The 17,500-nt window shown below is 38.1% G+C and overlaps 1 protein-coding gene across 1 annotated transcript in view; it reads left to right on the forward strand.

The window, feature by feature from the left end:
- Positions 1-17,500, forward strand: part of LOC137623343 (uncharacterized) — a 1,305,328-nt gene that overhangs the window by 640,261 nt on the left and 647,567 nt on the right. The window contains 1 exon segment of the mRNA XM_068354157.1: positions 3,249-3,314. Within this exon segment, the coding sequence (XP_068210258.1) occupies positions 3,249-3,314 (66 nt within the window).

The raw sequence follows: 17,500 nt of genomic DNA on the forward strand, positions 1-17,500 counted from the left end.
GTCACCCATAACAACTACTTAATTCCTTCTACCCAGTCTTTCTACACACCTAGTTAATTCATTCCAAAACTTATTCCGCTCTTCTTCACTTTTCTCACTACCTGGCCCATACGCACTGACAAAAGCCCAACATTCCCTACCCAACCTAACCCTTACCCACATTAACCTAGATGATATATCCTTCCATTCCACTACTTTACCTGTCATCCATTCACTCAGCAATAAAGCCACACCCTCTCTCGCTCTTCCCCTTTCAATCCCAGACACTCTACCAGACATTTCACCAAACATCACTTCACCCTTTCCTTTCATCTTTGTCTCACACAAGGCCAATACATCCATCTTTCTACTTCTAAACATACTTCCAATCTCACATCTTTTACTCTCTATCGTACTACATCCACGCACATTCAAACACCCCAAAACTAGAGTGCGGGGAGCAGTCACTCTCCCCCCAGCTCCATCTCTTTGTTGCTGTCTCACAGGTTACTTTTACAGGATACTTTTCTAATTGTTTTATGCCCCCGCGGCCACAGGGGGCATAAAAATGAATATTTCCTATATAAACTTTGGAAACTATAACAAAACAAGAGGAAGAGAAACTAGATACAACAGTGTGCCCGAGTGTACCCTCAAGCAAGAGAACTCAAACCCAAGACAGTGGAATACCATGGCACAGAGGCTATGGCACTACCCAAGACTAGAGAAAAATGGTTTGATTTTGGAGTGTCCTTCTCCTAGAAGAGCTGCTTACCATAGCTGAAGTCTCTTCTACCCTTACCAAGAGGGAAGTAGCCACTGAAATTAGAGTTCAGTAGGGAATAACTGATCATTGTGAGGATTTAAGGGTCCTCAACATACAAGAATTCGGAAATACAAATACAAATCCAACTGAAATCATAGATCTTAGATATTGTATCAAAAGTTCATAATGAAATACTGAAATAAAAACAATAATATATAATTTAATGCAGTAAGCAAGACGTCATATGATATTGTATCCAAAGTTCCTTATGAAATACTGTAATATAAACAATAATATATAACTTAATGCAGTAAGCAAGACGTCATTAGCAATATGATATAGGACTATTTGTTGATTTTTTGCAGCTTAAAATCGTAGGTATGTAAGTTAGGTGAAGGCTACCCTAAGCCAAAATTTTACAAAATTCGACTTATAAACAGCTTCTCTGAACCTGTTAAGTTTGTACGTTGGGGATTTTCCGAAGAGAAAAGGTCTTGCGGTTAATTCTAATAGCCAGGCGTTCTCCATCATGAGGCTCAATACTACACAGTATTCTAGAAGTTTTATTCCAGCTGTGACCAAGTTGTAGAATGATCTTCCTAATCGGGTTGTTGTATTAGTTGAACTTCAAAAGTTCAAAGTTTCAATACTAAACGGTATTCTAGAAGTTTTATTCCAGCTGTTACCAAGTTGTGGAATTAACTTAATAATCGGGTAGTTGAATCAGTAGAACTTCAAAAGTTCAAAGTTGGAGCAAATGTTTTTATGTTGACCAGGCTGACATGAGTCTTTTTATAGTCAATATATGACATATCTGTTTTTAACGTTGTTAATAGTTTATATAGGACATATCTGTTTTGACTGTTACTTTTTTCAGAATGATTTATTGCTAATGTATTCTCATCATTTATTTATTTCCGTATTTCCTTTCCTCACAGGGCTATTTTTCCCTATTGGAGCCCTTGGGCTTATTGCATCTTGCTTTTCCAACTAGGGTTGTAGCTTGGCTAGTGATAATAAAAATAATAATGTACTATATATTGAGTGATGGGTTTACTCTAGCACCCCATCATGTTATATCTGGCGAGTAGATATTTATCCCTATTTATTGAGTAAAATTCCACTCATATATGAATCGAATATTATAATATACTTGTTATTATAACAGCTTCTTATTATACTTTATCAATATCCCGATATAGTTACCGGTTAACTTAACAGGGTCCTGGTATTTCGAAATACTTTGGTCTCGAATCGAGCCAAATGACAAAGGTTATTTTCACCCTGAATCACTATTGAGTAAAGGAAATAGATTAGGGGTCGATTTGTCTGGTGGTACAATTTTCATGAAATAGTTATATTTGTCGTCGTCTTCTTCTTCTTCTTCTTCTTCTTCTTCTTCTTCTTCTTCAAACATTCCACATCTGAACCGGTAACTTTTTGTTCCGTATTGATTCACCTTTAGTGACTTTAGTAATTTCAGTTATGGAATTATCAATATTGATATGGCAATTTTTGTCACAACAATGATCATTGTCGTCAACACTTGTAGAAAGTCATATCCCACCGGTCTGTCTTTGGTTATGGGGCAAATGAAGAATTCATATAAGTGCTATTTTTTTTTTTTTTTGGGGGGGGGGTGGTATTGTAGAGGCCCATTCCGTCAAAATGGCAATCTGTCAAAGTTGACTTCGTATCAGGGTAAGGAAAGATAGAAAAAAATTACTGTAGTATAAGGGCATTGAATGAAACCTTTGGGAGATGTATGTCATATTTTACATCCAAATTATTCATTGGCGAGAAAAAATGTAATCACTTTATTTTTTTTTTTTTTTTTTTATGATTTTCCACACTTGGTGACAGTTGACTTGTTCTGAGTATTGCTATTCATGTACATCCTTGAGAGTATTCGCCGTTTATATTTAATATTTTTATTTCGTTATTTGTGTGTTTTAAGATTCGCGTTATTTTGATATAGTACCTACCCAAGAGAGTCTTTTTCTCTCTTTTGAAGGAAACATTTACACGAATATTTTAGTTCTTATTAATTATTATTATTAATTATTATTATTAATCATTATTATTATTTATTTTTGTTAGTGGAAGTTTTAGTGTGTGCGCGAATGGGCTATTTTTCCTTGATGGAGCCCGTATCCTGCTTTTCCAAGCAGATTTATAGCTCAGCTAATAATAATAATAATAATAATAATAATAATAATAATAATAATTAATACTTCAAGCTCTATTAGAGATGATGGTTTTTCTACCTGTTATTTTTTTTTTAATATTGCCCCTCTGGACTTTGCTATAACAGACATCATGATGATGTCATATCAGCTTCGCAAGTCATTGGGATTAATATTAAGTTTATCAATTGATCTGTATAGTATACTAATATAAGACATTTCCATAATTTCCATTTGGGATGACTAACCTTGTTAAATAGAGTTGATAGTATTTTCATAATTATTAATAATATTTTGAATATTTTTATTATTTTCAGATTGAATCCCTCATTAATACAAGATGTGACTTGGGCTGCCATGTGTCCCGTGACGACTTGAGAAAAGTAAGAAAGCTCTAATGTCTTTTATTGATGTGTGAAGCTTCCCTTCATCAGCAGGGGGTATTCTTAATTCGGTTGTATGAACGTTTGGGATTCATTTCAGTTCAGTTTCGTTTGTTGGTAAATTCATTGGGTGTGTGCGTCATTGCATTCCTTTTACTTTATAATCAACGTAAGTAAGACTTCTCTACATGTGTGGTTTGGACAACGATGCTATTTTGCGAGAGATGCACTACATCATTCTCCACATTGTGGTTTATTTATTTTACTCATCTGTCTTCGTCTTACCAAGGAAGCCAAACCATACTCAAACAGTTTGCAAGCAAATTTTACTTCGTCCTTTTCCCCTAACTGAAGGTCTGTGCAGCGAAGTGTGTTTAAATTTATATCTTAAGGTTAAAATTTATTTCATGTTGATGGACATGATCAAAAGTTTCTTTAATATCCTGCCAAAGTTTTCACGATAAGATGTTAGGTCAAACTTCCACCAATTTCAATATTATTAATGGTACTCCCAGGATACTCCAGGAGACTTTTATAGATGATAATTTCGACTGAGGAGAAGCGCGGAACTTAGATTGCTGCTATTTTGTTGACTAGTGTTTGTTAGAAGATAAAAATCATTTTGCTTCCTAAGTTACGAATGTACTGATGTTGATACAACTTGAGTTCATTCGCCAACGACCTATTGCAAGGTACAGCTTTTCGAAAGACAACAACAACAACAACAAATGCAGCCGTTTCTAGTCCACTGCAAGACAAAGGCCTCATACATGTCAATTCAAGTCTGGTATCAGGTTAGTTTTCATCACCGTGCAGCCCAACTGCAAATTGGTGATGGTGAGAGATATTCGTCTGATCACAGCAAACTAAACTAGTATGAGTGCCGCTGACTAATACAGGTTTGCTGATCAGGGTGATACGCAAACCTTTTTGGGGTTTTGTATTATTATTATTATTATTATTATTATTATTATTATTATTATTATTATTATTATTATTATTATTATTATCATTATTATTACTAGCCAAGCTACAACCCCTAGTTGGAAAAGCAAGATTGTTTCATTGTCATACCACGACTCATGTCCATAGAGTAACACCGATCTCACTAAACTGACGTATAGTCTGCTTTTTATATGCCATTTCAGGCGATTTGATTTCCAAATTTTACTTAACCTAGCCATAGCCTGATTTGCTTTTTTTTTTTTCAATCTTTCACTAAACTCTAATTCTAAAGACCCTGTATTGGAGATCATAGTTCCTAAATACTTAAATGATTCTACCTCATTAATCCTTTCTCCTTCCAATGATATTTCGTCTTCCATCGCATACTCCATTCTCATCATTTCTGTCTTTTTGCTATTTATCTTCAGCCCAACCTCCTGTGATATTTTATGCATTCTGGTAAGCAAGCATTACAAATATGATATATATATATATATATATATATATATATATATATATATATATATATATATATATATACATACATACATATATATATATACATATATATTATATCCAGACTCTCTCTCTCTCTCTCTCTCTCTCTCTCTCTCTCTCTCTCTCTCTCTCTCTCTCTCTCACTCTCTCTCTCTCTCTCTCTCTCTCTCTCTCTCTCTCTCTCTCTCTCTCTCTGTCCACAGCCTACAATTCATGAAATTTCCGGGCACAAGAAGTTATGCCGAAAAGTAGATAAACTAATTAATTAGAAAGGCTAAGATCAATGAAGAGAAAAGAGTGGCTTTAGCTAGTAAAGAAAATCCAAAAGAATTTTTGCATATGTAAACAGTAGAAATCCAATAAAAAACAACCTTAACCCATTGAAAGACTCACAGGGTAATCTTATAACAAATGATTTGGAAAAAGCCGAACTGATGAATGCATATTTCACAACTGTATTCTCTAGGGAAGAATCAACGATCCTCCCCGAACCAGCTATCAAATATAATGGGCCAAACCCATTAAATAGACTCACCTTTACAATAGATGATGTCAAAAATAAAATAAAAAGACTCAGTAAATCTAATGCACAAGGTTAAGAAGATATTCATCTAAGAGAGGTTATAGAACTAGAAGAAGAGATAACCCCACACTTTTCCAATATGTTCCGAAAGACAGCTAACGTAAAAAAAAGCACCACAAGAATGGAAACTAGGCAATGTTTCTCCAATCTACAAGAAGGGACCAAAAGAAGAACCTGGAAACTACAGACCTGTTTGCCTAACTTCATTGCCTTGCAAAATTTTAGAATATATTATTGTCGATTCATTAGTAGAACATATAGAGTAAAACAATCTTCTGATAGACAGTCAACATGGTTTTTGACATAAGAGATCGTGTGTGACAAATCTTTTGGAATTTTTTTTCCACGACAAATTTAGCATTTATGAGAAAAGTAGGAAAATGACACCATATACCTAGAATTCAAGATGCTTTTGACAAAGTTCCCTATAAAAAAAAAAATAATGGTCAAAATTAGAGCATAAGGTATCAGCTAGCTGAATGTATCAAAGATTGGCTAACAAACAGAAAACAGAGTTGTAATCAATGGAGAAGCTTCAGAGTGGGCAGCTGTTACAAGCAGAGTACCTCAAGGATCCGTCCTTGGACCATTGCTATTTCTGATTTACATTAACGACATAGATTTAGAATTTACTAGTAACATAGCCAACTTTGCCAACGATACTAAACTAGGCATAAATGCTGCGAACTCAGAAGACGTAGAAGTTTTAAGAGAGGATCTAATGAAGGTAGGATAATGGTCCAGAAAATGGCAAAAGCCTTTCAACTGTGGGAAATGTAAAATCATACTCATAGGTTATAGTAACACACAATCGGTTTACTCAATGCTGAGTAATGGATTAGAAAGTGTGGACCAGGAGGAAGATCTCTATATTACTATTAGCTAGGATTTGAAGTTCACTAAACAGTGCTTAAAAGCTGACAAGAAAGCTCAAAAACTAATAGGTTACTTAAAAAGACAATTCAAATACAGAAACAAACACAGCTGTAAACATCACCAGTAAGACGGCATCTAAATTACTAGTCCAATTCTGGGCTCCAAGTATTCAGAAGGATATAAATAGACTGGAAGCAGTACAAGCTAGGGCCACCAAACTAGTTCCAACACTAATGCAAATTGGATATAGACGAAGAATGGAACATTTGAACTTATTAGATCTACAAACTCGATGACTATTTATGGATGCGGAAGTCTGGCAGACAAATCTCCGTTTTGACCAGGTTTCAGTACTATTAATCTAAGGGGTCACTTAATAGAGGCATTCAAAATTCTTAAAGGAATAACAAATGTATATCACTGTAATCTATTCACGCTTAGCACAAATCAGTCCAGAGGTAACGGATGCTAACTAGAATTGAAAAGATACTCCACTCAATGTGGTAAATCCTTGGCATACAAAATAGTAAATACATGGAACTGACTTCCAGCGGATGTAGTAAACAGTAACACGGTAAACAAGTTCAAGCATAAGATAGATAATATCATAAAAATGAAACTCTCTAAACCTTCAAACCAAATCGCTTTACCCAAGAGCAAATGGAGTTTCCCTGGATGGACTAAAATACATGGAACAGACTTCCAGCGGTGTAGTAAACAACAACGTGGTAAATGAGTTTAAGAAAAAGATAGAAAAGATCACAAGAAAACTATAAATGCTTAAAATAAATCGCTCTAACAAAGAGAAAATTGAGTCTCGCGGATAGACTAAGATGTCTTTGAGACATCCAAAATTCTTGTAACTCTCTCTCTCTCTCTCTCTCTCTCTCTCTCTCTCTCTCTCTCTCTCTCTCTCTCTCTCTCTCTCTCTCTCTCTCTCTCTCTCTCTCTCTCTCTGTGGTAAGGCATCGTCTGACTTTAGCTCTATGAAATGCAAATTATATGGAAGGTCGTATACAGGATTTGCACAAGTTGGGGTAAAAGAGCATCAAGACTTTCAGTTGGCATTTAGTTTCCTTGATTTTTCTTATTTTTTCATTTCGTGATGGCATGTTAATAATATTTGAAGGTATGTTTTCGTTCGGGGATTTAGAATTCGGGCGAGTTTTTTAAGGGCACCTGAAAATTTTCCTAAACGACCAAATTTTATTTCTAAGACTTGAGTTTTTTGTCGTACAAAAATCTGAATCTCAAACGTTTACTTGATTTCTATTGGTATACAGTACACTAAATATAAAACCTTTGAAACATCTAATATGGAGCAGTATTTCTGATTGTTTTTTGATTAAGTAGAGATACAGTATTTTAGTATGTATGCACAACGCGAATTTACCTTGTATCTTATGGAATATTCGAATATTTTCGAACATGAAGCATGCCATTTACGCCTTTTCGTCGGTATTTTAAGTTTGGCAGCGTTTGTTATGTTTATTGCCGAATAGGGTATGCGATCACCATCTCTAGATACTATTCGTTCACTTACGCGGTATCCAGAATGTAAACATATTTTCTTGAGAAAATTCATCATCATCATTTCCTACGCCTAATGACGCAAAGGGCCTTGGGGAGTGCGAAGAGCATGTTCAACCATTTCCAACTCTCACTCATCATGATCTCATCCACATATGGAACTCGAGTTAACTCTCTTATAATTTCATTTCTAATCCTGTCCTACCATTTGACTCCCAATAGTCTTCTTGGGTCTTTGTTTTTAAATCTACAAAATCTGTGGGATATTATTTCATTGTCATACTACGACTCATGTCCATACAGTAACACCTATCTCACTAAACTAATATATAGCCTTATTTTATATGTAATTTCAGGCGATTTGATTTCCAAATTTTGCTTAACCCAGCCATTTTCTAATTTGCTTTTTTTCAATCTTTCATTAAACTTGAGTTGTAAAGTGATTCTACCTCATTAATCATTTCTCCTTCCAATGATATTTCATCTTTCATTGCATATTCCGTTCTCATCATCTCTGTCGTTCTTCTATTTATCTTGAGCCCAATTTCATGTGATATTGCATTCTGATAAGTAGGCATTACAAATCCTGCTGTGTTATGCTAATTATGACAGCTTCTTCTTCTTTGTCTACATCTTTTCCCACTTCTATGTGGAGTCGATGTTTTCATTCTGATTATACTCACTGACCATAGTTGTTTTGGCTAATTTTTCATGGCCGGATGCCTCTCCTGCCGCCAAACCTCCCCATTTACCCGGGCTTTAGACCGGCACCGAGTTGAGGCTGGCTTGCCCCCCTCAGTGGCTGGGTTGCTAATAAGGACACCATCATCACCATACTTTAGGTCAGCTAATTTCCTATTACCAATCCAGTCCAATCCTTCATCATACCCAACTGTTCTACGCATTACAAAATCCACGGGGAGAGGATAAAACATCAAAGGTGATAACGCATTCCCTTGGAGTACTCCACTGTTAACTGGCAATTCATTTGATAGGACTCCACTAACATTATCTTTGCACTTGCTATGCTCATAATCAGGCTTAATCAAATGTACATTTTTAAGAGAAATTCCATAATAACGTAGGACTCTCCACAAAATTGGACGGTGCTCACTATCAGTGGCTTTTTCATATTCCACAAATGCCATCAAAGGTGGATTACTATAGTCTGTGCATTGCTGTACGTGTCTCAAAATGAAAATTTGGCCATTACAACTTCTAGCTTTTGTAAATCCTGCTTGATTATCTTTTTTTTTTCATCAATCTTTCTCTCCAGTCTCTTTAGAATAAGCATACTATATATTTTCATAACAACCAACGTAAGTGTGAGGCCTCTGTAATGAAGCAATCAGTCAGATTCGCCCATCTATATACACACAAATAGTAGTCTGTAGTACTTCATGCAAGTGTTAGTGCTTTCTACTGTGCTGTTAGCTTTTAACTTTTTATCTTATTTTATAAATATTTTAATTTGTAAGGTAATAATTTTTGTGGATATATACCGACGCCATTATCGTATTTTGTTTTCGCGGAATATGACCATTCTCTCTCTCTCTCTCTCTCTCTCTCTCTCTCTCTCTCTCTCTCTCTCTCTCTCTCTCTCTCTCTCTCTTTTTTTTTTTTTTTTTTTTTTTTTTTTTTTTTTTTTTTTTTTTTTTTTTTTTTTTTTTTGCGAAAGAACGGTGGCGTCTTACAACGTATTATGTTATGGTCTCCGTTCCCTAATAACTTACACGTTAAAAGCCCCATTTAGGATATCTCTTAAGTTATCCTTCCTGTTTTTCCACTTGGATATGTACCTATTGCAGCCGTATTTATGGGGAAGCTTTTAGACCATATATGCTATGCAAATGCGACACCGTTTGTTATGCTTGTCTCTTCGGTTGAGTTGCTATCTCTTTCCTTAAAGCATTTGTTCCTTTATTTGTTTCATTGCTACGAACTTTCTCTCTCTCTCTCTCTCTCTCTCTCTCTCTCTCTCTCTCTCTCTCTCTCTCTCTCTCTCTGTGTGTTGAATGATTTGTTCGTGGATGTTTGAAAGAAGACTGAATTCTCACATTTTGAAGAATAGTATGTTTGGAAAGTTCATCCTTCTTTCACACACACACACACACTAATCCGTACATAACGAAGTGAGGAAAATATAAAGTTACAGATATATGAAACAGCAATATTCAATCGTTCATGATAACGAATACTTGGGGGAATAATAATCGTTGAAAAAAAGAAAGTTGAAGCGGGGTTCAATAGGATTAAGTAATGAAGTATAGGTATGGGGAAAGTTGGGAGATACAGGACTATAAATGAGAATTAGAGAGATATTAATAAGAATAATATGAATTAAAGCACTGAAAGTAAGAATTAGAGCAATCGATAAAAGAATTATAACACTGGAAATAATAATTAGAGCACTGGAAATAAGAATTAAGGCAATAGATAAAAGAATTAGAGCACTGGAAATAAGAATTAGAGCACTGGAAATAAGAATTAGAGCACTGGAAATAAGAATTAGAGCGCTGGAAATAATAATTAGAGCACTGGAAATAAGAATTAGAGCAATAAATAAAAGAATTATACCATTGGAAATAAGAATTAGAGCACTGGAAATAAGAATTAGAGCAATAAATAAAAGAATTATAGCATTGGAAATAAGAATTAGAGCACTGGAAATAAGAATTAGAGTAAGAGAAATATGAATTACGTTGTATGAAACTACTATTCCCACATACTTTTGCTAATGTGGAAACATGGGGAAGAATAAGAAGGAAATTTAGTAATTCGAAGCTATACAATACGCGATCTATAGGCTGCACCATATCATTGGTTGAAATCAGAAACGGGTATATGACCAATAGAAAACTAGATTGAATATGAATAGGATTTCACAGTATTTCACACACTACTTTTCAGTATTCCAATGTCAGAATGAAATAGGTTAGTGTGCGTTAGCTATTTATAGAACAAGTATAGAAAGTTTTTATAGAACGCAAGGGTGAAGACAGGATTTATTATTATTATTATTATTATTATTATTATTATTATTATTATTATTATTACTTGCTAAGCTACAACCCTAGTTGGAAAAGCAGGATTCTATAAGCCCAGGAGCTTCAACATGGGAAGTAGTGAAGAAAGGAAATAAGGCAACAGATAGAATGGTGTGCCTGAGTGCACCATCGAGCAAGAGAACTGTAAGCCAAGACAGTGGAAGACCTTGGTACATAGGCTATATGCTCTTTAGTCAAGGGTCTTTGTTACAAATATGGATATTTGAGGCTCAGTTTTTCCAAGAGCGAATTCTTGCAACTCATTTGCATAAGGCTCAGTTCTTCCAAGAGCGACTTCTTTCAACTCATTTGCATAAGGCTCAGTTCTTCCAAGAGCGACTTCTTTCAACTCATTTGCATAAGGCTTAGTTCTTCCAAGAGCGACTTCTTGCAACTCATTTGCATAAGGCTTAGTTCTTCCAAGAGGGACTTTTTGCAACTCATTTGCATTAGGCTCAGTTCTTCCAAGAGGGACTTCTTGCAACTCATTTGCATTAGGCTCAGTTCTTCCAAGAGCGACTTCTTCCAACTCATTTGCATAAGGCTCAGTTCTTCCAAGAGCGACTTCTTGCAACTCATTTGCATAAGGTTCAGTTCTTCCAAGAGCGACTTCTTTCAACTCATTTGCATAAGGCTCAGTTCTTCCAAGAGCGACTTCTTGCAACTCATTTGCATAAGGCTCAGTTCTTCCAAGAGCGACTTCTTGCAACTCATTTGCATAGAAGTTGCATGGAGGAACAATAAGTTTTTAAATTTTCAAGTTTTGGTCTGAGGGATGAGGGTGATATTTAATCTATTTGAACCTTTATTTCTTGGAACTACTGGTATTTATGCTCTTGGCTAGTCAGATGATAAAAAGACTTCATCGGAGATGGAAAGTACACAATGTAATGTACAATTTTCATTAATTTTAGGTTTTTAGATGATTATGATCGTTACTATTCCATACTAGTGTACTTGACCCGTAAAAAATGACTAGTAAATACATAGATATGCACACACGCACTTCCTCAACCGTGCACCAAGGTATAACAACTCCCTCCCCCCCTTGCCCGACAGATGGGGATGGTTGAGCGTAACTAAAGTTATATATATATATATATATATATATATATATATATATATATATATATATATATATCTTGTGTAAGTGACCCGTCAAAAATGACGGCTAAATGTTTAGATAGATAATCACACACCAGGGTATGATTACTTCCTCTTCCCCTGCCCTAGACGCGGAGAGAGCTGTGCGTGACCGAGAAAAAATAAGTACTGTATGTATATAGCCAGGCACTTGCACTTTCTTTTATATAGGGGAAATAGTGTTGAATGATACAATTGCTGCTGCCAGTATAGACGATGTAATCAACACATTACTCTACCCTATGTCTGTTAATTGCTAGAAATTATGCGCCTTATTTTTGGAATGAGTTTGAAGGTATGAAAATGCATTTGGGCATAATTTGGGCTTTCAATCCACGGCCAATATCAAACGATGATCACTTTGAATATAGCCTGAATGTGATGGAGAGAGAGAGAGAGAGAGAGAGAGAGAGAGAGAGAGAGAGAGAGAGAGAGAGAGAGAGAGACTTGCCTTTAGTAATTGGTAACTGCCAGTTCCATTTTCTCAATTTAGGTTATGATAATGATGCGCTCAGAGATTCAGCTCGCCAGATTGTGGTATTCTTGGCAATTTAGTGGATCCACATGTAGACATTTGGTGGCTAGAATTCGAACAATCCTTCATTAGATTTATTTGAATGAATACATTGTTGATTATTAATGGAATACACTCTTTGAATCAGTAAGGTAAAACTGGAGATCTCGCTCATTGTTTATGTTGGGTTTCGTGTGTTATCCCCATCATTATTCTTTCCATAGCTCTTTGAGTTGTAGCTAGCTTATGTTCTAAGGCTTTCGTAGGGCTCTGTGCCCCACTAAAAAAGATATGCATGTGAAATAGGGTGCCCTGCTATTGAGAGACGTAATGTAGGTGGGTCATCTGGCTGGAGATATGCATGTTTTAGGTTATCAATGGAGACCCAGTCGTCTTTGCCACGCACGTAGAAGAGAAATGCTTTCGGCGTACGATGGATCACGAGGAAAGAGCCCGTGGAAGGGGGTGATAAGGGCGGCTTGCTGCTGTCGATGCACAGGAAAACATGCGTTAATGAGTGCAGATCTGTCGGTATGTCTTGCTTAGCTTGGGGCTTGTAAGTCTGGTGGCATGAAGTAAATTTTCCCGCACCGTGACGTAGGTGCCGAAGATTGTCGGAGGAGGTTGCTGACGGAAAAAAGTTTTGCAGGGAAGACCAATGGGTCACCATACACCATTTCAGCTGCTGAGACATCCAGGTCGTCTTTAGGAGTGGTCCTTAGTTCCAGGAGGACCTAGGGAAGCTGGGTAAACAGTTGGAGTCCTTGCAGCTGGACATCAAAGCTGTATTTGGGGTACAGTGAAAACATTCAACCATACCATTGGCAACAGTTTATAGGTAGTTGTCTGAAGAAGGGTGATACCCAGGAGATTCGCTAATGATGTTCAACATTGGGAGGAGAAAGTGGTACCCCTGTCATAAGAAATATGCTCAGGGATACCAAATCTCAATATCCATCCTGAGAGTAAGGCAGATGTACACGAGGCAGGCGTTGCATTTTCCATGGGAATGGCTTCAGGCCAACAAGATGAGCAGTCGATGAAGGTAAACAGGTAACGATGTCCTTGTGATGGGGGTAGGGGACCTGCAACATTGACATGAATGTGGGTAAACCGCTGCTGAGGTTGATAAATGTTGCCCACTCATGAATCTCTGTGCTGACGTACTTTTGAGGTTTGGCATGGAGTACAGGCGCTGACCCAATCCTTAGCATCCTTAGGAATGCCGTGCCAAATGGACTTTGTCTTCAGTAGCTGTGCAGTAGAACGTTGCGAGGGATGTGAAAGGCCATGAATGAAATCAAACACCTGTCAGCACATGGGAGAAGGTAACCATGATCTAGGTCTACCATTACTGACATCACTGAGGATGGTGGCGTTGGAGTCATCGAGAGAGACGTCCTCCAAATGGAGGGGTGTGCAAGATGTTCTACAAGCTTGGTACTCTGGATATTTTAGTTAGGCTAGTGCCAAGGCGTTGTAATCCAATCCTAGGTGAATGGTTGCCAATATGTTTGTTAACAGGGCATCAGCAACAGGACATGCTGAAGGGTACAATTGTATTCAGCTATGGCGGAGAGAGGTCAGCATCGACGGGCAGACCAGGCATCGAACTGTCCAGTAAAGGTGTGCACCTGAGGCATGAGGGCCGTGTGAATGACGAAGGGCGTACTTTCCAAAAAGTGGCGAAAGTGACGGACAGCCAAATGCACCGACAGCAATTTGCTGTCGAAGGTAGAGTAGCCGGATTCCGACAGTTTTTTTTTCTGAAAACGGCCAATGGGCAAGTGAGCCATTGACCACCTGCTTGAGGACTGCCCCAATAGTGACGTTGCATGCATTGGTGGAGAGGAGGACAGGAAAATGTAAGAACAGCAGCGGTTGATAGGGCATTCTTTGTGTTGCAGAAGGCTGCTTCTTTAAGCGGACTCCACTTCAAGTCTTTTGGCTTGCCCTTCAAGGAGGCGTAGATGAGGGCAAGAGAGGCGACGATGGCTGGCAGTAACCGGTGACTATAGTTGATCATGCCCAAAAATTCTTGCAGCGCTTTGATGGTCGAGGGTGTGGAGAAATTCTGAATATCTGCTACCTTCTCAGGGACTGTTGTACTCCTTCAGGAGTGATGCAGTGCCTTAAGAACGATACTTCTTTGGCGCCAAAGGCACACTTGTACCGGACTACAAAGCCGTTCTGTTGTAGGCAGTCGAGCACGATACGTAGATAACAGAGGTGTTCTTCTTTGGAGGAAGAGAACACAAGTATGTCGTCCACATAACAGGGATGCGTAGATTGTCGACAGAGGTGTTCCTCTTTGAAGGAAGAGAGCACAAGTATGTCGTCCACATAACATACACAGAAGGGGAGGTCCCCTTAGATGGCATCCATGAGTAATTGAAAAGGTTTCCCAGCATTAAGAAAGCTAAAACAGTAGTAATTGAAGATGTATGTACCGAAGAGGATGGTGATGCCTGTCTTGGGGATGTCCTCTGGGTTCATGGTCACCTGATAATACCCCTTCAGGAGGTTGAGCGTGGAAAAAACCTAAGCTTTGTGCAAGTAGGTGGTCATGTCAGCGATGTTTGGGAGGGGATACTGATCCAGTTCTGTCTGCTTGTTCAGGCACCTGTAATCAGGCACCTGTAATCCCCACATGGACGTAGAAAGCCGTCTTTCTTGAGGACAATAAGAGAGGGTGACGACCATGGGCTTGAGGCCTTTTGGCAAAGGGCCATTTCTTCCACTGGGGTCCCGTAGTCTTGATATGATGATTTAATACCTTGTTTAGTGGGAACCATGGTTGTTTGAAGTTCTGGATGTAAAACTTCTGGGTACGTTGTGAGAAGGTGGGTGTAGGCTTCCTTGGGTGCTCTGATGTGGAGAGCGAGGTTGGAGAGATGTTGAGGAGTACAAATCCTCATTGACTAAAAATCGGTGAGCTACGTTGACCTGGAGGTAGAAAGATGAGAGGAAGTCTGCACCGAGAATAGGCAATGTGACGTCAGCAACGAAAAACTTCCAAATATAATTGGCGCTTCCAAACGATAATGGGAGGGTTCCATAACCGTGGGTGGGTATTACACATCCGATGGAGTTACCAGGCGGATGTCGGCAGATAGACTATATCGTGTCCAGAGGAGTGGTCTTGGCAGAAGAGAATGGCAAGCGCCCTTATCTACCAAGAATTGCACGCCCGTACTCGTGTCATGTAAAAACAAAATATTAGTGACAGGGGAGGTCACCGCTGCCAGGGATGGCCAGTTTACAGGTTTTTTTGGCCACTGACAACCATTTGCACATTTTTTCGCAGTAGCTCCGAATTTGGAGTGATTGTAGCATAAATGCGGCCGATGCGCCTCGTTAAGTAGCTGGAAAGGTCGGTGGTTGGGGCGTAAGCAAGTTGTGGTATATGTGAGTGGTGGGTGGTTCTTCGCCGCTCTGGTTCGTCATGGGATGGACATCCTTGTCCTACCACATTCACATCAACTTCAGTAGATGGTATATAGTTGTCCAATTCGTCAGGAGTGGAGGCGTTGATGGAGGTCCGTGAGGCGGTGAAGCGGCTGTCCACAAGGGCATTGACTTAATCAGGTCCTTCATGAGCAAAATATTGACATCAGGGATGGCAGCACGTATAGGTTCTGGTAGGCGCCATAAGTAGAAGTAGATTCACTTCACAAGGAGATCCATTAGCGTCAGGTTTCACGTGAGCAATACTGATCATTTCCCTGAGGGGGAGCGAAGTCTTTTGGTCCCCCAATGGTTGTTGAGAAAGCTAAAAAGGTTGAGCTATGCGGGTGGCCTGTGATGGCGGGTACTGCTTCAGGAGGTATGATTTGAGGTCTTCTTACGTTATGGGGGTGTCCCCTTGTTCGCGCACCCAATCGGAAATCTCTAGGAAAGTGTCCCCGGTGATGGCTGTGAACATAATCAGCTTTGTCCGAGTTACGCCCTTTATGTGAAACTGGACTTCAGCACGTTAGGACCAGGAGAACGCTTCTCCGCTGGTGAAGGACAGTAGTTTCAGGGCCATGGTATTGATAGCAGAGTCAGTGTCTGAGGGCAGCAGCATCAAAGAGTAAGGCACGGGAGGTAGTTGACCACTCCGGTGGTCACCAATGTGCCGGCGAGCAGTTAGGTATTACAGAGATTCTCGTGAATGTAAGTGAACCATGGTCGATGCTTGAGTATTTATACAACCCGTTGCAGTCAAGAATGGCACAAAAATTCAGACCCAATAGTGCAGGATACATGAATAGACAGGTTATCAGTGAGAGCAGAGCGATAACAATATGCAAAAAATAAGAAATACCGTTACAATGTACGAGCGTGTGTGATACACAAGCAGTACAGGTCCAAGTTTCTATTAGGTTATTACTGGTATTTTGATATATATATATATATATATATATATATATATATATATATATATATATATATATATATATATATATATATATATATAATATATATATATATATATACACACATACACACGTATGTATGTACAGTATATGTGTGTGTATCTCTTTTTATGTGTGTGAATGAATGCTACCAGTTATATGTGCCAGAACCTCGTGTATTTGCAATTGCCTCATGTAATACTGTTTACCCCCCCCCCCCTCTAGACATGGTATCATCTTAAGTAAATAAATGTGTAAATTTGTTTTAGATGGCATTCCTGACCAGTAACGTTCTTAGATTTTTCATATATTTTCTTTGGAGATATGTGATTCTCATTCCAACGAAAGAGAAAGTTAGGATCTTTATATATATATATATATATATATATATATATATATATATATATATCCAAGGCATACTGTAAGTGCTTCCTTAAGACATGAGACTAAGATTAAAAGAAGGGTAAGCAAGGGATGGGTTTCTTTTGGGTATCAAAGTGGGATTAGGAAAAGTAAAACGCCACTTTTCCTAAAAAGAAAAGTATTGAATGAGATGTTCCCACCAGTATTAACTTATTTATCAGAAACTTGGAGCCTTACTAAAGCCTTAGAACATAAGCTATTTACAGTCCAAAAAATATGGGAAAAAT

The sequence above is a fragment of the Palaemon carinicauda genome, chromosome 30 (assembly GCF_036898095.1).
Source record: "Palaemon carinicauda isolate YSFRI2023 chromosome 30, ASM3689809v2, whole genome shotgun sequence".
In the NCBI taxonomy this organism is placed as follows: Eukaryota; Metazoa; Arthropoda; class Malacostraca; order Decapoda; family Palaemonidae; genus Palaemon; species Palaemon carinicauda.